General features: G+C 42.0%; 1 protein-coding gene across 2 annotated transcripts in view; it reads right to left on the bottom strand.

The window, feature by feature from the left end:
* Positions 1–22,160, bottom strand: part of Fgf12 (fibroblast growth factor 12) — a 563,409-nt gene that overhangs the window by 243,675 nt on the left and 297,574 nt on the right. Inside the window, exon 1 of one of the 2 annotated variants that reach the window (XM_052158017.1) lies at positions 16,092–18,007. The exons of the other annotated variant lie outside the window; for it this stretch is intronic. Coding sequence (XP_052013977.1) covers positions 16,092–16,290 — 199 coding nt within the window. The 5' untranslated portion in view covers positions 16,291–18,007. Of the gene's footprint in view, positions 1–16,091; positions 18,008–22,160 lie in introns of those variants that run through there. 2 annotated transcript variants of the gene reach the window in all.

The following is a 22,160-nucleotide window of genomic DNA, read 5'->3' as shown; positions in this document are numbered from 1 at the left end:
GCTACTTTACCCAACCAAACAACCATACATACATACATACATACATACATACATGCATACAAACATACATAGCCACATATTCACAGGTAAATTTGGCTCTCATCCCTCATCCAAACAAAAAGTTTCTTTTTGCAACAAAGGGGAAGACTATCATAAAAATCCACAAGTGGTCAAAATGCAGAGAGCAAAGAGAACAATTGGCCATAGTAGTGCCCCTCCCCAGTGACACATCTCCAATATGGTTATGTTGTAACACTATGCCTGTGCCTTGGGGAACATCAAGGAAGGGTGGGCAGAACCACTGTAAGAGTCGGAGGACAAGTATTTCTGCTCTGAGCCAGTATCATCTATATATGACTGAAAGATGTATCCATGTAATCTTAGTGATACAGTCATCTAAAAGGGGCCTATAGAGTGACAGCATGAGTTGACATTCCACACCGAATGAAGAAGATCTAACATAAGAGCTACAGGCTGCTAAGAAAAAGAATGTCAATCTCCTCAAGAAATAAGCTCCCTTATGGGATATCCAAACCCAAAGTGGTCATCCCTAAACATATATACATAAAAGTAACAAAGTGGTCCCAGCAGGTTGTATGCATGTGTTTGTATATGTGGGTGTTTGTGTGTATTTATAGATGAGTAGGTAGATAGATAGATAGATAGATAGATAGATAGACAGACAGACAGACAGAAGCCATAGATAGTTTTCTATGGGTACAGATTAGATAGATACATAATCTCAATTAGAAGGAGGGTGTGACTTTAAAAGGAAGTTGGGGAAAAGGAAAAAGTTTGAGTGAGAAAAAGCATTGGGTAGAAATGTTGTAAACATAGAACTCATATAATTCACAAAAAGTATAAAAACATGTTTATAATATGATCAAAGGTAGTCAACTATGGTATAACGACTGTATCTGAATCACCTCACCATCCCCTGTAGTTTCTAGAGAACCGTTAGACCTGATGAATGAACAAAAGGGTAAGAGGCTGATGGATCAGGAAAAGCGGGACTCCCAATTTACCAGACACAAGGGTTCAGTGCCGGAAAATGACAAGTTTGCTAATGTCATTCATTAAAACAGAGAACTGAAAACACAAAATAGACTGGGACCTGGAGGAAAATTATGATTTCTGAGGCAAGCTGTACCTGAGTGGCTAATGGGAAAACTATAGAAAGTAATATGGGGAATAGTCAAATTTATATGAGAAGCTCAGACATTGACATTAATCAGAAGTAGACAGGAAACAAGTGAGCTAATGTCAAGAGAAACCACAGCAGACAAAAAGAAAAAAAATACACACAAAATCAGAAAATATATTTGACAAGACTATTATTCAAAACATATTAATATTCACAAAGACAACCCAGGTTTCATGGACCACTGTCAAGGAACTCAAAAACTCTGAGAAATAGCTAACTTAAAAAAAGAAGCACAAGAGAGCTAGTAAATGATTCTCAAAATAACTTAGAGAAGGTGAGGAACTCCCCTGGGAAGTGGGTCTGAATTATGAATAGGGGCTTGCAGGACCCCCAAGGAAGACAAAAAAAAGCTACCATTTGAGAATTAGCAGAACGTATATCTTTGCTTTACATCAATTCGCTGATGGCAAAGTACAATTGTGAACAATGCTATGCTGAGAACTCTTGAAAAAAAAACTGAACACAGCAAGGCCTTCAAGCACATAGCTCCCACGCTGTGAATTCTACCTGTGAAAGTGCCGGAATCAATTCAGATGAGGTCTAGACCAACTGGAGACCTAATTTAGAATGCCTGCAAAAACCTCTTATGAAAATCCAAAGAGTTTGGCTAACATTAAAAAATAATAAAATCCCTACTGTGAAATTATAAAGTTCTCTTCTCAAACCACATTATAAACAGCAGTTGCAAAGACAGCTAACCAAACATTACTGTAGAGTGGAATAGAGTGATCTCCTGAAGGCAACATAAAAATTCTAAATGCTGATCCCAACTGAAGATATTTTGAAGTTATCAGACCAACCATGGATTACCATATTTGGTGCCAAAGAGCACCCTTCATAATGGCTTTGTTAAGCTGGGAACTTTACATCCTGGTTGTTAACCAAGATCAAGGTCAATACAACTTCTGTATACAATTCAACCTCAAATAATTTATGTCCAGATTTAAAGTAGGTATCCCAATTCTCAGACTAGAAAACCAGGGATAAAATATACAACTATATTCTCTCTCTCTCTCTCTCTCTCTCTCTCTCTCTCTCTCTCTCTCTCTCTCTCTCTCTCTGTGTGTGTGTGTGTGTGTGTGGCTGGCTGGCTGGCTGGCTGGCTTTAAACTCCCTCTAAACAGGGACAGAGTCACAGTATAGGAAATAAGAGTTAGACTGGTGGCCATAAGGATAGAGAGTTCTGGGGTACATCATGATTTTTGTTTTAAGATACTAAATCCTTGACATTCAATGTTGTCCATGAACCATTTTAAAATCCAGACTGAGTTTCAGTGACTCTTAAATAGTCTTGGGGTATTCTTGAGGATAATGCAGAACGGTGCCAATGTTGACTGTCTTGTCACATTAAAGTTTGGACGACCAACTGGTATGGGCGGCAGGGGTGCTTTCCTATGAGGAAAACTATTTCTTCCACCTTAAACATTCCCTGGCTGTCTGTAGTTATTTGTCTAGGGTTGAGGTCCCATGAGATTCTCACCTTCCATGATAGCATGTCTATTGTTCAGATTTTGTTTAGGCAACCATGTTCATGAGATTTAATACTTCTTGCTTCCCAGCCCTGAAGTGTACATACTAGTAATATAGACTGAGAGGGACATGTGTGTATTGTACTTGTATGTGTGTGTGTGTGTGTGTGTGTAATAAATAATTGAGATAATGATATTGAATAACATTGATAGAGAGGGAGAGGGTACATGCATTGGAAGAGTTAGAGGGAGGAAGCAGAAGGGATGAATTGTGGTATAATTATATTTTAATTTAAAAAATATTAAAGAAAAAATTTTAAATCTGAAACCAGTGTTCTACAGAAGTATTAAACATAAAAATAAAATAAAAACAAACAGCAGTTTGCTGTCTAATTTTCCCCTCACAGTTAAGAAGTTCCCAAGAAAACCAGTTTGCATTAATGGTAGTAGTTAGGGATCCACAAGTTGAAAACATATGCAAACATATGCTATAGTTGCCCATTGGCCACAATAAGATTCCTGACGAACTATCAAATAGAATGTTGTGTCACAGATAATATCAGTGGTGTTGTAACTTAGTTCCTTAAGAAAAAATACACACACACACACACATACACACACACACACAACTCATGCTTTCTTCACTGATTAATTATAAACAGTAGATATTTGTCAAGTAACTGAGAGCTTACGTGAGTGAAAAGAGGTACAAATTCGAATCATAGAGGTACAAATTTGGAGGCAATCCTTTAAAGTCAAGTTATATCCCTAAGACTGAGGTCACATTAATGGCAGACAGTCTTGCTTTGAATTGCATCTTTGTTTTGGGGAAAAACTTGTTTAGAAAAGTTTAGCTCAAACTTCTCAAAGAACAGCAGCCTGGTTAAAGATGCTGCAGTGTTGTTGGGCATCTTCTCTGCCAGGGCTACTTAGATTTGTCTAGTTTTATTAGGCTTGTGCCATGTTCAGGATTATTTATTCAACAAATACATTTTCCACAACATCTATGTGTCAAGTACTATGTTATGGGTTGTCTTTTATTACAAAATAAAATAACCATGTTCTATTGATGGGTGCCATGATCTCATCAGACAATCACTCAGTGAACCACCCAGTGATGCAGACCAAGTTCTCCATTCACTCTACTATCTACACAGGAATCATACAAATTATTTTAAATGTTCCTTATAGTTGATGCACACTATGAAGCAGCCTCTGCCTCATAATATCATGAAAATCCATTCTAAACCAATAAGAGCCTTTCTCGAGGAATGGTTAAAGTAGACTTTTGCTAGACTTCAAGTTCAGAAAGTAGACTAAACATGTGTTTTAGAAATGTTGCATAGTATGGTCAGTGTCTCAGAAGAAAGGAAGAAAAAGTTCAAATACCAGTAACCAGTAACGCTGACAGGAACAGCTGGAAGAGGGTAATGTACATAAACTCAGAAACTAAATATCACTATAAAGCCTTATTTTAATTAAATTCTCTTCATTTCTAAATCCTCTCATAGAGAGGCCCAATTAATTTTTTTTTTTTTTTTGCCAACTGTCTAAAAACCTAGATGTGATGAAACTCAGAGGCTGCCAGGCTTGATATAGAGTAATTAAATGCTTTCTTTCCTTAACTTGTGGTGAGAAATGTGCCTAAGAGGAGATCCCAGAGCCTGGGAAATCTTGAGCTTTGAGTATTAAGGAATACGTTTTATCCTCACTACTCTTCCATTCCGTATGGGGTCTTGTACCTTGCCATATTTCCAACATCTAATTTAAACCGGTCTTAAATACGATATTCCTTGAGTGGGCGAGAGAGTGTTCAGCACGTAGGGTACTTAACACCAAGCTTCATTACCTGAGCCAAGCCCCGGAACCCACATGATGAAAGGCAAGAATGCCTGACTTATACGAGTTGTGACTCTGACCTGGGCACACTCATAGCCCTGCCCAACAGACACACACACACACAAAATAAATAAATAAATAAATAAATAAATAAATAAATAAATAAATAAATAAGCATTTATTTTAATGAAATATAACAATATTCAGATATTTTTTCACTCCATTGCATTAATGGTTATGTCTACTTTACTCTTAACATCTCATTGAGCTTCCACTGGTAAATAAATCAATGTATTTTGTGGAAAATTAAAAACTGCTTCCTGTTTCTATCATTCCAATTCTGAGATCCAAGCAAGTCTATCTGTCCATTTAGGATCCTCAAGATGAGCACTGAGTGTGTGAATCCCAAAAGAAAATTTTCAAAATGTAATCATTACATGATAAATTATAAATTAAATGTAGATAAGAAAAAATATAGATAAGAAAACAATTAACATATTTGCTAAATTTTGCTATTCCACTTAATATACATAGAACCATCCATAAAACTTTATGTCAAATCTATTGTTAAACTATTTTCTAACATATTTTTTTTCTCAACTCCAACATAGAGATATCTTAGAATCCTCCATGAATATTCTCCTCATTAGCTTTAGCTAGACACAGCCCAGAATTATCTCCTAGAGTTTCAAATGGGGGATTCCCATGATCAGGCTATTCTGTGGTGATATATTGAGACGTTTTATTGATAACTGTATAGGAAAGCTCAGCCCACTGTGAGTTATACCATCCCTAGGCAGTGGGTCCTGAGTTTTATAATAAAGATAACTTTGCAGAAAACAGGGCAAAGCGAGCAAGCATGAATTCCTTCCTAGTCTCTGCTTCACTTCCTATCTCCAGGTTCCTGCTTTGGCTTCCCTTGGTGAGCTACAAAATGTTAGCTGAAGTAACCCCTGCCCTACTAAAATTGGTTTGGGTCAGAATTTTATCACAGCAACATAAAAGTAAAGAAAAAATGCTTTAAGAGCAGCATTAATATACATCTAGGACAATAAAGCTGAATCTCAGAATCACCTTCATTCTAACCCAGAATACAGAACTACAGAAAACAAAAGGACAATGTCAACAGGGTGACAAAGTTAACAGGGTGACTTCTTGCTGCTGTGACTTAAGACCCAATCAAAACCTTCCATTCACATCTCCACAGGCAGTGACATAAATACAAAAGATTGTGGCGTATCAACAGCTTTAAAAAGAAGAGACCAGATAAGAAGAAAGCCAATGAAGGAATGAAGCATTGACAGAGAGCTATTTAATTAGCACTAATCAATATTTTATTCCCCCACCACTTACAGTTTCACCCAGTAAAGTGAGAACAGAGCAAATGGTTTTCCTCAGGAGTATTTAAGACCAAAATGGCTTGCTAGTCTCAAATGTAAATGTAAGGACCAGACATGAATACATTTGAAATCGATAACAAAGGCTATTCCTCATTAACCCAACATTAAGAAACCAAAGCCAGACAGAATTAAGATGGGCTTTTTTCTACACTGGCTACAGTAGTAGTCCCTCAGTTCCTGGGTCAAACACAAACAGTGTAAAGACATTCTTATTGTATCCCCAAAGATGCTGTCTTCTCCTGAAGTATTTACTCTTGATAAAAAGGAAGCTTGTGAAAGAAATGTAAAGTATAAATGAGGAGAGTAGTCACTAGGGTTGAGCTGAAGAAGAAGGGTAGACATAGGGCTCTAAGCATTATTTATTAGCTACATATCAAATTAAGAATGTATCAATGATATTTTGCTATTTTATAATAAATGAAGAAAAATTAATATTAGGCTAAAATGGTTATTTTCTTTCTTGCCCACAATTTCCCTGTTTATGAAAAAAATTCCTTAAAATTTAACTAGTACTAATTCTATGAGCACTTGAGTCGTTAATAGAGTCACTTTTGTTTGGAAAGGTATTTCTGACCACCGTCTAAGAAAGTTTGCTATGATAGAGTTCTTACCATCCAGGAATCCACACTCCAGAGGCAGAGGCAGTACTTACACAATAATTACAACCTAAGAAAAACTGATCTGCAAATCAGACAGGTACAAAGCCTTGGCAGGAAGTGATTCATTCCACCCGGGAGAAAGTCAGAAGATCTGGCGGAGAGACAGGAGTGGAGCTGAGCTCGGAATAGTGGCAGTGCAACAGCAGGGTGGATAAAAGAGAGAAAAGTGTCTGGATAAGTACGAGAAGGATACGGAGGTTAACTGGACCCCCACAGGGGTAGCAAGCAGCATAAATGGAAAGACTGAAACAGATGGATGAAAACATGTTTTTTGATAGTGAAGAAGATGCCGTTGGCTAAAGAGGTTCATGGCAAAGGTGGAGAACGACTTGATAATGCACATTGATAAAGCTGTATGCTCAGCTAGACATGTATTTTTAAAGGACAGATTCTACACATTAAATAATCACTTTTAAAACACAGGTATTCAAGAAGAAACTTTCTCAAAGAACACGGTGAAAGTGGACTTAGCATACGGGAATCCACATGCAGACAGAGTTAATGAATCTTAACCATATATTTCCTTGCTAGAAAAGACTTTATATTATACAGCACAAGGAAACTCAGCAAGCATCTAGCTACTAACTTGAACTCTTCAAGAACAGTTCTAACAAGTACATATAATTTACTACCATCATTAAGCAATGGCACCGGAGGTATCTGTGATATTGTAAGGAGGGATAGAATTTGAGTGAATTTAAATTCTTTCTCTGTCATTTCTCATTTGCATTTGTTAATTTACTCATGGTGCTCTAATGAGAGGACTGTGTTAACTGCAATAATTTCCAGTGTTTTACAATTTAAAGGCACAAGATCTTTAAATCCTATACCTGGCTAGTAGATATTCCAAGTCTTAGGCATCCTCAGTGATATAATGGATGTATCAGAGCCTGAGGCAAAAGTTCTAACTAAATTGCTATTTCCAAAAAGTGTTTTTTTTTTTTTTTTTTATCAGAATTTCAGATACCTGCCTGGAATCCAATAATGGAACATTCACTGCTCTCCAGGCCTCACAAGATATAAGCATCGGCTCAAGAGAAGCCAGCATCAAACTGTAGGGTGTGGAGGCAGATCTGGACACACATGCCTGTCAACTCTTTATCTGAGCAAAAGGTATAGAACATAATGGCCAGGACCTTACAAGAAAGGACAGAGGAGACCAGGAGGTATACAGTTGGAAATTCTTTCTACTTTAGAGTAATGACAGAGAAATGCCCAGAGAAATGGCCTGTGAAAATAGGGCTATCAACACAGTTTCCTGTCCTGGAATTTGAGGAGTCTGGACCATCAGCCACATACCATTTCCCCCTTCTTCACGACTGCACTTTGACCGCAAAGATCCAGCTCAGTCCTCTTGAACAACAAAACATGACAGTACTTCTATTTCTGTCCATAGGAGACTTGGGTTTCCTTAGAAGTGGAGGCTCTCTTTACCTCTTAACATTTTTTATTGTTATTTGGACATTAAAAAAAAACTTTCTTCCAACTCCCTGGGGTGACTTTTTGTGTTCTTTTTAAGAGTATGACATCACTGAATTGATACTCTGTATGTGTAACAGCTAGGGATATTTTTCCCTCAAATGGAATAAACTCCTGTTCTAACCAGGCAATTTGTACATAGGCCTGAGTTTGAATGCTTAAATTTTACTTCTCGATCCTCTGTTTGGTAAATAGATTCTGATCTGAAGCCACTGTAAGATTATCTTGTTCATCATCCAGATTCCCTGAATTAAGATACAATACGTAAACGACAAACACAATAAAATTAAGAACTTTTCTGGCTATTTTCATCTATCTTACCCTCTTTATAACAACTTATATGAAAACCCAGGAGTTCTGTACTTCATTTCAATCTCACTTGACCTTAGCTTATAAAACACAGCAGACACTATAGCACATAAAGTTTCATTCTAAATCCTCAGTAAGAGAAAATGGGCCGCAACTGAAATCCGAACAAATAAAGACTGATATTTTAGACAATGTTATCCCTGCTAGGAAATCATGGGTAATTAAAACAAGGTGGGCAGAAAACAGTACCCTAACAAAATAGCTTCTGTCCTTCCTAATAATCAGGGAGAAGACTCGTGGCTTACGGCTCTAGTCACGAGTGTTTTTTCTCCTGTGGAGAAAAGAGCTAGAGTTAATGCCTTTCCAGGCAAACAGATCTTTAGCTTTGCTTCTTGCTTTCGAAAAAAGAAAACCAAGGTTGATTTCCAGCATGCTCAGAGCAGAATGAAATCCAAATCTAGATTCTAACTAGTACTACAAAGTTGGAGGTACTGACCTGCAGGGCCTTGTTATCCTAATGTGGGAAGTGGGAACTCAGCCTTCCCTGAGCAGACTGGAGAGAAGGCTCAGGGGTTAAGAGAGCCATTTCTGCTCTTACAAAAACTCAGAGCTTGGTCCCAAGCACCCACATAGTGGCTTACAACCACCCTCATAATTCCAATTCCAAAGAATTCAAGTCCTCTCCTGACCTTCATAGGCTCTGGCACACATGGTACACTTTACAAACACACACACTCAGGCCACCCACATCCACTTAAAATAAATAAATACTTCAGAAAAACCAAAGAACTATACACACTTGAACTCCATCTAAGAGACGTTAACGTTAATGTGGCTTAGTATGGCTAAGAAGTTAGGAGTCTAAGGGACATATAAATACATATAAACCCACTGATTAATGACATGTGGCAGACTAACAGGTAGCCATTATAAAGAGCACCTTTTCAATGTTGTTTGACTCTGTATAGACCAATGAGGTTAGGCCAAACTCACTTATGTAACTCTATATTTTAAATTGTTAGGGAAAAGCATAATTTGTGAGCACATTGGAAATCACTCTAATGGAGGTAGCTTAATTCTCAAACCTCTGTTGAGCTCAGTTTCTTGCTGTATATTATTGAAGTTAAAAGTATATCAAGATAGGCTGTCCTTACTGAAACTCATGGCTGTAGCAGTAGAGTGTCATATGATTGGATACTTATTAAGTAGTCCCTTGAGAAAACCCTGGGAACATTCGGGACACAAAGACAAGAGAAAAATATGCAGCCCAGTGCATGTGCAAACATTTGCTTTTGTGGACTGGGAGATTTTATTTTTTAGACACCTACAGAGGTCCTCTACCATCATTTTCTGATAACTGCTGGCCTAGGCTCAAGTCCTCACTGCCTTCCTACTCATTGGCTTCCCTTCAAGATCCCATGTGTCCGTTCTCTTCTCCAAGACCAGAGTGCCCTGCTAATATGCAAATTACATAATCTTTGCTGGCTTTTCAGGGTCCTCTAGATCTGGGGGCCTCACTATACTTGCCGTACCAGCATCTCCTGGGATCTCACTGATCTCATCTTCTTCAGTTCTCCCAAGGAACCGAGGAAGCTGTTCTCCTCTGCCCTGAATGTTCTTAATGTTCTGCCCCTTTCTATTTGTCTCATCTTTTAGAACTCCACTTAAACAGTCCTAGAAACAGGAATGAAATGACTAAATACTAGAGAGGATATCTCCGTTTTACAGTTGGCAAACTGAGACTCAAAGGGATTAATAAGCAAGTATACTTAAGGGTCTTAAAATATCATATTTTATCACATTATTTAGTGCCCCGTGGTTCTGCTGTCCATTAAATGGTCACCTCAATGAGGAATGAGAAAAAAGACTAAGTAAATAATCCTGCGGGGCTCTGCTGAGCTCTGTGTCAACCACATGACTATGGAAAACATCTGAGAAACTTTTGAAGCAAGTGTTTATGTTTACACTCAAGAAGGTCTGTCTCCTGGGCCCAAGTCTCCCTCAGGATCCTCTGCTGCTCCCAAGGGTATAAGTTGATGTCTCAGAGGCTCCTGAGATGTAAAGGGAATCCCAGCCAGGAGCCTGGCCCAGAGCAAGACAGCCTTGGGATGCCTCCTCAGCACAGAAGATCCCCATCAGCTTTTCCACTTCACCCATCTTCCTTGGAGACTTTAGATCACACACAGGGCACAGAGCAAAGAAGCCACACAATCACACTCTACTCTTCTTGATCTCTTACTGAGGTTCTCCCCCACAGTAATTTTTCAACTCCAAAACAATTAAGTTATTCAGAACCAGAGCCTCTTAACCCAGTGGCGTAGCAGATGAAAAAGCAATATGGCTGATGGCTGACTGATGACTTAGTCATGTTCTGATTACAGTAGCTAGAACCCGTCTCTCTGGTACATTGAGAGTAGTGTTCTGTTTTCTACAATGAGAGAATACCTCAGTGGACTGCTAAAAATATTAGAATAACACTATCTCAAAGTCATTATTAAGTGTTTGCTATAGCGTCAGGCACAATGGTGTACCTCTAGCACTAGGAAGGCAGAGGCAGGCAGATTTATGTGAGTTTGAGGACAGCCAGAACTACATAGTAAGACCCCGTCTCAACAAAATGAAACAAAAATTTATTATATCTGGTTATTTTTAAAGGCATTTGACCACAAAGGTCCAGCTTCTCACAGGCTCTTGGGAGATGGCTTTGGAAACTGAGTCCTGTAGACGTGGTATTTGTTTTGGAAAAAACAGTTCCATAGATGCAGGGGCAAGCCTAGCTAAAGGAAAATGTGATGTAGTAAGGATAGTCACCTGTCTAAGAAGGCTGTGCTGGGGGGGGGGGGGCTCAAAGTAATAATCCCAAAGGGACAAACCAATAGCAAGAAACCCTTAACCTTAAGATAAAGCCCTGGAGGAACAGGCAAGAGCAATCGATTATGATTGACAAGACACAGGAACATAAATGCAACAAAGACATGTTTGCCAGAAACAGAACAATATAGCACTGTGCTATCAAGCCTAAGAGTATTTCTAAAACTCCAGATTTATAAGACAAAACCCTTGTTTCTAAAGATCCAAAAATATTCTTAGTGCTTTCTCAACTACAGAGACTGCCTCATTTCCTGCAAATTGTTTTTCCTAATTCTGTTCCAGAATATCAACTTCATTAAAACTTTAAAGGCTTAATCCTGTGTTAGGTCTTGATGAGATCTCTGTGGGATGAAAGAAATCAAGAGATCACAGAAGCTACTCTTTTACAATGTCCTTACACTTGGGGTATCAATCACTGGTGAGAATGCTCTGCCACAGAGAAGTGGGATTTAGAAAATCACTAAACATCGCATTTAAAATGCAAGATGTTTGCTAAAACAAAAATTTATCTCACTGTAGTTTGTGACTGGGCAGTAATATGATTTTTTTAATGACATCAAATTAAAGATCATCTGATTAGACTAATTTTGTATTTCAGACATAAGCCATGCAGAAGAAAGAATGCAGTAAAGATATTTGCTCTAAATGTAAAATCTCAAATGTCAGAGCAGAAGTTCTTCAATATGTAAACATCTACTTTCCCTTCTGTAGACCCCCAAAATAAGCATGCTTCCACCTTTGAGTACATATTTCTTCTTAAAGACTTTATTTTTTGGTGACACTTTCTTCCTTCGCATGAAAGGGTATTTTTAGGCATTTTGGCAAGTTTGATAGTAACATGTTGAATGAGTATGCTGTTACATACTATTTTAAACATCTGCCAAAGGGATCTGGAAGAACACTGAAATATTATAAACAGATATAATTGTATGAGAGAAACAAAGGCTTAGAGAAAATGAGAAAGAAAATCAACAAAACTTGGCAAAATTGCAATCTCCTCTCTGATTTATTTCATTGCAGATGAAATCATACTCTATCATTTTAAAAAGGGAAATGGTGGAGAAGGCAGAGTGATTCCATTAGGAAAACTTATTCCATGTATTTTAGGTAAAGGAATTTTCCTTATTGGTGGTTTTGTTTAATAGCTTAAGGGAAGGGACTAAATTATACAGAGAAGCATTAGCAATAGCAAAATGCACAGATTTGACTAAAATCATACAGATTTTAGGCCACTCTAGTTACTCTGTACATTACAGAGAGGCTCTCATTTGCAAAATGAGACTGACCCTAGATGAGTCCCATGCACCTTGTCCACTCTGACAGCAAATCTCTGTCAGCAATTCTCCCAGTACCTTTTTGTTTTCTCAGTGGGGGCTACTCACAGTGACTATGGAGTCACAGGAGAAATATTTGAGACTGAAAACAAAACAAATGTTGGGCATAATAGCGCATGTGTGTGGGTGGACTAAATGGCAGAGTGCAGTAAGTTAAGTACTCCCTCCATTTAAGTAAGTACTGTAACAAGTTTGGCTCATACAGGTACTTCACACAAAAGGAATGCCTCAAAGGATGGCCATCACGCTTCTCTATTAGAAAGTGAGAGAACAGAAATGTTCTAAAGGCCTTTTCATGGTTCAATGGCTTCAGATAGCATGTCAGTTTAGGAACTCCAACATTTCATTTTTCAAAGACTGCAACCCACACAGTGACTTAGATGTTAACAAGATCCGGGCGAGATACAGGATTTCACTATCACTTCTACTTTTGAGATGCAAGCTAGCAATAGGTTATGATATGTTCAGAGACTTAGTAAGAGTAACCCCTTCTACCCTAAGTGTTCTAATTGTAAAATAATAAGGGCAATCCCTCCAATACTACCAGTCTCTAACAGTTGAAAAATACAAAACTATTTCCATCAGTTGAGAGCAGGCACCCACTTCTTCTGCTACCTTTTTTTTCTATGTCATACTGCAAATAGAGCAAGCAAAGGGGTCGGGTGAATCTACTCCCAGTTTCAATTTTGTCATCCTTCAGTTGTGTAATATCACAGATACACCACACGTTGTCTGTAGTCCTTGTGTTTCTCATCTCTTCCAATCAAGGTTCTGCTGCGCCATCCCAGAGTTCACCAGCACATTGCAATGGAGAGATGGTTCACTCAAAGCACAGGTGCGCTCTATGGCCCTGGGATGTCCTGCCTCCTTGCCGGGTTCCCTTGGGTTCATTTTGCATTTCTGTGCTTTTGAAAGCAGAATTTTACACTGTGAGGATTCTGAGATCTGTAATGTGTTTATGAGGCTCTAGAACCTAGTGAACTAAGAAAAGAGACTGAGAGATGCTCGTTCTGTCTGCCCTGAAATCAGAACCACCTCCAAGACCTCTCCCATTAAATATCTAGTTTAGGCTCACTGCTTGAGAAGAACTCTCCTAGAAAGTCTGATTACTGGACTGTGTGTCTCAGAGGCGGAAATCCCTTACTAAGGCAAGTTATTCCCCTTCACCCCTTTCCCATTTATGGCTCAGTCTGCAGTTCTGAGGGCTATGGCTTAGAGCATGAATGGTTTTTGAAAAATAACTCAACTATTAGGTGACTATGAGATCAAAGCAATTACAAAACAGGAAACAGATCACCGCTTTTCGTGTTGAGCAACTTCCCCTCGATCCACTAAAGAATCCTCTGTGGAATTGAGATGTGGAGGGTGCTATCTCTCTATAAATAGTCTCGTATCATGCTATGTGAATCATGTTTGCTGACATAAAATCAACAGATTAATTATTTGGCTTTGTTAGTAACATTAATAGCACAACTATCATCTTCCCTAAAAGCTTTTTCATGCCCCACACCCCTGTTCATCAGAACTAAGTAAGCATTGGAACAGAAGGACGCCTTCCCATGTCTGAATTCACTCTTGGTGTCCTTGTACTAGGGATGCCTTAGCAATTCCTACTGTCTTTCTGTTTGGTTATCATGTGACACTTTAGCTAAAGGAAGTGACAATTTAGGATCCTGAAGAGGAGCACTGAGTGTGTGAACAAGAGAAACATATTAAATAATCACCAAGGGAAACAATAAACCCAGAGAATCCCCTATTTTCTAATAAGACACTAAGGAGACGGCCTCAGGTAACAATACACAATTCCTCCCTCCTGAGCTAAAAAGAAGTCATGTAAACTGCTCATATGCAAATCAGCTTCCACAAACATATGAGTTTATCTCATCCATTCAGAGTTAATACTTTTGCTGTCTTGTTATCTAAGACTGAGTAGGATCACCTCATAAATATCACATAATTATCCCAAACAGTGTAACAACTTCTCCAGGCACTATGTGAGTCACATTGGGTTTGGGGTCTTGGGAGTCCCTTGCAGACTGCATAAGCCCTGAGAGGAAGGTTCCAAAGGATCCCATGCAACCAAATGAGGAATTTATATTGCCCTTTAAAAAGAAATAGCATGCTGAGGTAATTCTTCTTTAGCTTCCATCTTCACTTTACCAGCCAGCCGTAAAGGCATATGAACTGGGTGTAAGTTATCAACAGCTTCTGAATCCAGATCCACATCCGTTTTGTTTACTCCTGGAATCTGCTGCTTTGCAGCCTTCAGAGACTATGAAAATGAGCCCCAAAGGGGGCAATGTGACAAATGCCATGAAAAATTAAGGAAAAATAAAGCAAAGCACCTTTCTGCCAAGGCTTACTCTCAGAATCATAACTTATTCTGAGTCCCACTTGAATCTAACCTACACACTTCAGCGTGTGGAACTCAAGAGAGCAGCAGAGTTGGAGTTGCCAACAGGCTTAAGGTAGTCAACTCTTCCCAGGAGAGGCTCCCTCTTCAGCCCACCTGTCCTTCAGCTATCAGGACTGAGGATGTCTCAGATTACAAGTGTCTAACAGCCACACCCAAAGGACCAAGGGCTTGAGGAAAGCAAGGATTTTGGTGATTTGCTTTTGTTTTCTCAAAGTGTAACAGTGGCCCAGCTTAAGGTGGGAACTGTCACCTTGACACTGAAGGCGCACAGTTTTCCTTCTGTAAATAGAGACGGACATACAATGAACCATTTGAACCCAAGGCTGCGGAAGCAGAATCGGTTTCAGAAAGGTTTTGACATAGAAAGTCCGATAAATCAAATTTTCTTTACACTCCAAACCACAGATACCATGGTGTTGACTTAATGTCTCAAAAGCTATAGTGTGCAGAGAATAGTAATTGGACAGTAAACTTTATAAGATGAGCCCATAGTAACTATCAACTGGTTGGAAAGGGGTCCTTTGTAGAAAGAAGTGGATGGACATGTGAGAGCATGCAAAGTTGGGAAATTGGGATGTCTTACAATGCAAAATACCATGTGCTTTATGGAAGCAGAGCAAATCAAAATAATATTAAGTTCATCTGGTATATATTATAATTCATAATCATCTGTCTTATGTGGTTATGAGGAATATAAAGACCTTTATTTTCATAGTCTTCGTAGGTAGTATTATTACTCTGTAGGTAGGTGGATAGATGGGTAGAACAATGGGTGGCGAATGAGTGGATGGATGGGTGAATGAATGAATGAATGAACGAACAACAAACAATCAAACTAGTCACTGTCCTCCAAGGCTTTACCAGATAAGGAAACCCAGATGCACCTATACAAGTGACCCTCATATTAGTCAGACTGTCGGTTCAGGAAAGCAGAAAGTGTTTTCCTGAATATGGGACAAGCCATGAACTGACACAGGGTTGTTGAAAGAAGGTGGGCCAGCATGGAAGAAAGGAATTCTGAGTCCCTTCCATGAGCAATTCCCAGAAGCTTTGAAGAAAGGGGATGGGGGCTTCAGGCTCTGGGGTGCCCACTGTTTTGACTGCTACTGACCTGGTCTCCGCCTCACTGGCCTCTTGCGGCCGCTGCAGAAGCGCACTTTGCTGAACACCCCGAGGACGTGCCTCTCGCACAGGGAGCGTCCGTCTTTGCTGGGGCTGGAGCGGCGCTTGGAGGCCGACACCCGGTCGCTGTTGGACTCCCTCGCCTGCCGCTTCTGCCGGATCAAGGAGCTGGCTATCGCCGCAGCCATGGCTGCTCAGCGCGGGCCCGAGGCCCCGGGCTCCACTGCGCCCTCGGGTTCCTGCTCCGCCGGGATGAGGGCAGGACCTCGGGGGCCTGGAGGAATAGGACAGGCGCGGGGAGGCAGTGCTAATATTTGAGGAGGTTGCAGTATCGAAAACCTGGAGCCCACAAGGTTAATCAGAGTCTGGGCAGTGGCAACAAAACGTGTGAAAATCCGGATGTAAACTTCCCCAACCACTGGCGGCGGGGGCGGGGCGGTCCCAGGCCTTCTTGCGAAGTAGACGTTTGTACCCCAAACTTGCACCCCCAAGGCGATCCACGTCCAAAGGGCAGTGGAGAGTTTGGTCACACTGCGTTCAAGGTACCAAGTGGAAAGGGGAAAAAGATGTCCAAAATAACAAGCTGTGCCCCGGTTGGAGAGGCGCAAGCGTTGTAAGGTGTCCAAAGTATACCTACACATATATACATAGAAACCCGTTTACAAGGCAGAGTCTGGACCGAGGTTAGAAGCGAGCCCCCGGCTTAAAAATATATATAGTAAAAAGTGAATAAAACGTTCCTTTAGAAAACGAACCACCAACCGCGACAGAGAAGAGGAAGGCAGCAATTTAACTCCCTGTGGCCCGCGGTTCTGAAGATTAGGAGGTCCGTCCCAGCTGGGTGAGGTCTACGGAATGCATCGCACCGGCTGCGGTTCTCCGGGGGCCGGCACCCCCACTTCCAGAATTCCAAAAGGCGAGAAGTGGGAGCGGTTAACCAGACTCGGGGTAGGGACGCGGGGCGGGGAGGGGGGGTGTGCAGCTGTTTCCAGCTGCGAAGAGCGCTCCTCTCCTCCAGCAGCACTGCAAAGAGAGCGGCAGACGAGGGAGGGGGAGGGACAGCAGGAGGGAGGGAGATCCTCGAGGGCCAAGCACCCCGGGGAACCGCGGGGTCCCGAAAGCGGGCGCTCCCGCTCTCACAGCCTGCGTTCCGGCACGAGACGGGCACAGTTGGTGATTATTTAGGAAATCCTAAATCTGGAATGACTCAGTAGTTTACAGAAGCCCCTCCAAAGGCAGAGCTGCCGAAGGTGTCCTCCCCAGCTCGGCGCCCACACGCCTTTCACCGGAGCTCCCCGCCACCGTGCACCGGAGCCACCGCACCGAGCCGGTCTCCGCACAGGCTCCGAGCGAACTGGGCAGCGAGGGACCGGCGCCCTGGCGGGCTTGGGATCAGGTCATCGCCGCGCCTCCAGGACCCCCAGGCTCGCACGCCCCGGCGGTCGGCAGCTCCCGGCCGCAGCTCAGATAGGGGTTACCCGGCCGCCGCTGGGCCGCTCGCTCGGTCCCGCGCCGCCCATCCCGGCCGTGGAAGGAAGTGACCGCGCGCTGCGAGCCCCCGCGCGTCCGCTCGGGTGGGGCGGGGGCTGGTGGAGGGCGACGTCGGTTCGCGGCGGCTGCGGCTCTGGGTCGCAGCTGCCCACCATGGTCTGGTGCCCGGGCGCAGGCAGGGTCCCTAGGCCGCCCTGGGCGACGGCGGGAGGTAGCCTCGCGAGCCACCTGCACTCCCCGGGCCGGGAGCGGACTCTGGGGCCGGGGACAGGAGGCAGGTGCCGGTGGCCACCAACTCGCCCAACTTGCTGCGCCGGTGGCGGCTGGAAGCCGCGGGATTGCGGGGCGCCCCCCGCCGCCTACCCTAGACCGGGAGGGGGCGCTCAGGGCGGAGTCCCATTCATGGGCAGAAGCTCCCGGGCGCCGCCGCGGGCAGTCTCCCCCAAAGCGCTAGCTCCGCAGGAAACTCCGGGCAGAGGTGACAGCAGCCTCTGAGAAGGCAAGTGGGACAGGGAGCAAGCAGCAGCTGGAGTTACTCTGGCTCCTAAGGAGCTATGAAGCTTTCCTGGTGGGACTGAATTGGGGGCTGGGCTTGCGGAGCGCTGGAAAGCACCGCTCTCAGATCCTGCTCCCTTTTCTCGCGCCCATGGCTCCCAGACTCTCTCCTTCCTCCCCCTACACCCTTCTCCCCCCTCTCTGTCTTCTGTCTCTCCCCTTTTCTCCTCTCTACGCAATCCTACGTGATTGAGGTTTGGATGAGAAATTCTCAGAGGCAGAGTGAGGGAACTGCAGCCTGGGTCTGCTCTGTCCAGTCCCTCCCCACCGCACCCCCCACCCCCCCCCCCCAAGAGAAAAACACATCCACTGGTTTGGTGAAGGACCCTGGGAGCACAGAGAAGATGATGGTGCAGGGAGCAGAGGTGCAGTCTGCCCTAGCCAGTGACCACAAGCATGTAACATTCTCCAGGAAGGATGTACACACTGGATAAAGTAGCAATGACCTCCTGGTCTCCCACATTGCACACACACACACACACACACACACACACACTTCCATCACATATATTTGGAACAGCAAAGTGTGTTTCCATCTCTTTGGAGCCTAGATTTCTTATTACTGTCTGCAAAGTGAGAAAGGAGACTCAGTGCCTGGAAAGGTCTAGTGTGCACCCTGCCTTGAGAGTGAGTGGAGATGGGTTACAGTGTTACAAGGACAGCTGAACTACAGCTTCGGAGCACACTCTTGTCTCCAGAAATGCTTTCCATGCTCCTGATAGAGACACAGGAGTCATCCAAGGAAAGACAGCATTAGAGATTCTGAAAAAACTATATTCTCCCTTGGTTCAAGCTATGGTCTGGAGTGGCCCTTAATCATGTTGGCATTTTTTCTTCAACTAGTCTTCAAATAGCACTGTGATTTCCAAGCAGAGACAGGTTATATACTAGACATTTCCTAAAAGGCTGGGGAAGATGCCAGCCTGCAGACTGCTAAAAGGGGGGGAGGGCAGAGTTGAGGGGACCCCAGGAATGTAGGTCTAAATGTGGGTACAAATTTGCTGGCCTACTTGAGATTTACTGGGCAGCAAGAAGGACAGAGGTGTGCATGTCTGACAACCCAACATTGCCCAGAATCAGGTGTCTTGCCTGACTACTGGCAAAGACTGGCAGACAGGGGCTGGTGTGACAGTTGAGGGGAGGGGGCTCCCAATGGCCAATGGGGGAGAACACAGGCCTTGCAGCTGCTCAGTCTGCCTGGATGGGGATAATGGACTCATTCCTGGAAACTGAACAACACAGATCAAGATGGGTGAGCAGGATGCACACTCCAGAGTACATCTGACAAAACAAAAGGGATTGCTTGAAATCAATTGGCAACACAGTAAATTAGGGAAGTGATCAATTTCCACAAACAAAATTATTATCCCTCCTTGGCTACAGGAAGACTCACCTCATTTTTTTTTTCAGCAAGGCAGGCACAAATAGTACTGGCTGGCTTGAGGGTTCAAGGGGGGGGGGCTGTCTTTTGCAAATCAACACCCAAACACAAACATACACACGAAAGGTCATCTAAGGGAAATCTCAAGAAGAGTGGAGAAGAGGGCGATTTATAACGAGACCCAAAGGAAATCAACTCAGCTTGGTCCCTTTCATCCCCACAATGAAGATAATTGTTCCCATCTACAGCCCAGAAGAGAATGTGCATATGTAAGCATTTTGACAACAGGAAAACACCAAATGAATGGAGGGGTGGATGGAGGTGTTTGAAAGTGTGTGATTCACCTGAGATGTTTGCTCTTAAAATGTGGATTCTCCATGAGAATCTCTGAGAATATGAAGCAGAAATCTCTATGACTGAGGCACATACATTGAAATCCTTAAAAACTTCTCTGAGACTCAAAATATGACCACTTACTGTATACACGTAATATGTACTAATAATACTGAGGAATAGAGCAAGATGCTCAAAATTGATTACATTCCTCTAGATTACACTCCTCGACCTCCCTCTCCTTTCAAACGGGACTTTAAAGAGGCATGTCTTCCCAAAGCTTTACTTTTTTATAAGCTGTGGGAAGTCAGGGTGCTTATTACAGAAGGGAACATGTACAGGAGCAAAGAAAACGTGTGGAAGATGAGGAAGAAGAGTTGACAAAACAGTTCTTTCTACTTGAAAGACATCGTGAAACATCATTATCAACTTTGACATGTACAAACTAACCAACACCAGGCTTCTGAGATGCACACTGGTTTAGTCTCAGATCTCTGTTAGAATGGGATGTTTAGGTTTTCATGAAAAGACAAAGACTTGACTTTTTCACCTTATGTTTCTGCTACTGTTGATACATTTTAGGTATCTGGTCCTTAAAATGTTTCATCCACACTACCATATGCTCCACTTCCTCAACAGAAAGAATGGATATACAGAAATCTTAAGAAAAACAAAATCTAGGTCCTAGGTTCATGAAGGTTAAACTCAGAAGATATATATATATATATATATATATATATATCAATTGGGTTTTCATGAATTAATTCAAAGCTTTCCTATCTGGTTCACTGAATTAAAATCTTCCCCCAGTGCTTCTGAGGATATGTTCAATAGCTCTCATCCATGGATGGGAAGATAAATCAATCTGCTAATGGTTGTGATATCTCAGACCTATGCAAATCTTGATTTTTCTGGTATCTTAGGATAAATGAAGAATGTCCCTTTCCAATTTTGAAGACATGAGTAGGAAAAGTTTCAGTTTGGAGTAAGTTGCCAAATACACATCAGAAGGGTTCTTATATAGCTATATTTATATCTCTTACCTCCAGTCAAACAAAATATAGACAGTATTAGTCATCTGCATATTTTAAAATTTAAAAAATGCAGATTTAATTGTCTTTGGCTTGCTCACAGGCCAAATCTTCCAACTCCCAAATCAAACTAGAATTACCTCACATGTCCATTTTAAACACTCTATTGAGTGCACCTGGTGTTCAGGATATGGTGTCAGTAACTGAGAACTGTACACCAGTCCTCAGTCTTTCTAAGGTTTCAACCCTTTAATACAGTTACTGATGTTGTGATGATCACCGCAACCATACATTTCTTGTTGCTACTTCACAACCGCCATTTTGCTATTGTTATGAATCATAATGTAAATGTCTGATATTCAGGATATCTGATATGTGACCCCTGTGAGGGGGTGTACCAACCCATCCAAGAGGTCATGACCCACAGGTTGGGAACCATCATTCTATACACTTTTACAATCTCCTTACTCTCGACTAGCCTAAAATCCATGCCACCCTGTCCATTTTGAGCTCTTCTCTTAATTATGCATTTGAAATAAGCTACTGGATGAATTAATCAACCTATTGGAACCACAGCTGCAGCACAGATAGATGAGATCAACACTTGAAATATTTAACCATGGTCGCAGAATACTACAGACTGGAAAATAATGTGCAGTGAGGGTGGGGTGAGAACTACCCTTTAGATGTCCATTTGAATCAAGACCCTGCTATAAAACACAGACTTCTCAGAACAAGAAATGGTACTTCGTGATCCACACATATCATCACTCACTCCCAGACAGAGAGTATTTAATGGAGACTGGAAATCTACCTGGAGCGAGTGATTAACCTTACAAGGACAGAGGTAATGTTCATCAGTAAAACCTGGCCAATGGCTTTTTCTGTTGGAAACACAAAGAGGCCCACCTCTGCACATCCGCCATCCTTCTGGGAGATCAGCCCTTTGACTCAGAGACCAGGAATATGGGCTAGCTGGACTAATCCACAGCAGGCTTGTTGGGTAACAGAGCTTGTCTCCAAGCACGGGTCTTGCACAGCCCCTGTTCTCAAAGCTCCTTTACTCTGTGAGATGGTCAATTAAAGTAAGCTGGCCAAGCAATATAAACAAGTACTTCCTAATAATTTGTGAACTTCTTTCTGTAGCAAGTTCGTTCTTGGTTCTTTATTCAACCATTCAACAATGGAGTTACACTTTGTATGTGAGTGTCTCTTTTAGACATTTCTCAAAATGAAAAAAAAAAGGATATATTTCGCTTCTCTTCAG

The sequence above is a fragment of the Apodemus sylvaticus genome, chromosome 15 (assembly GCF_947179515.1).
Source record: "Apodemus sylvaticus chromosome 15, mApoSyl1.1, whole genome shotgun sequence".
Lineage (NCBI taxonomy): Eukaryota > Metazoa > Chordata > Mammalia > Rodentia > Muridae > Apodemus > Apodemus sylvaticus.
Note: the sequence above shows the minus strand (reverse complement) of the source record. Positions and strands in the feature narration are given on the sequence as shown.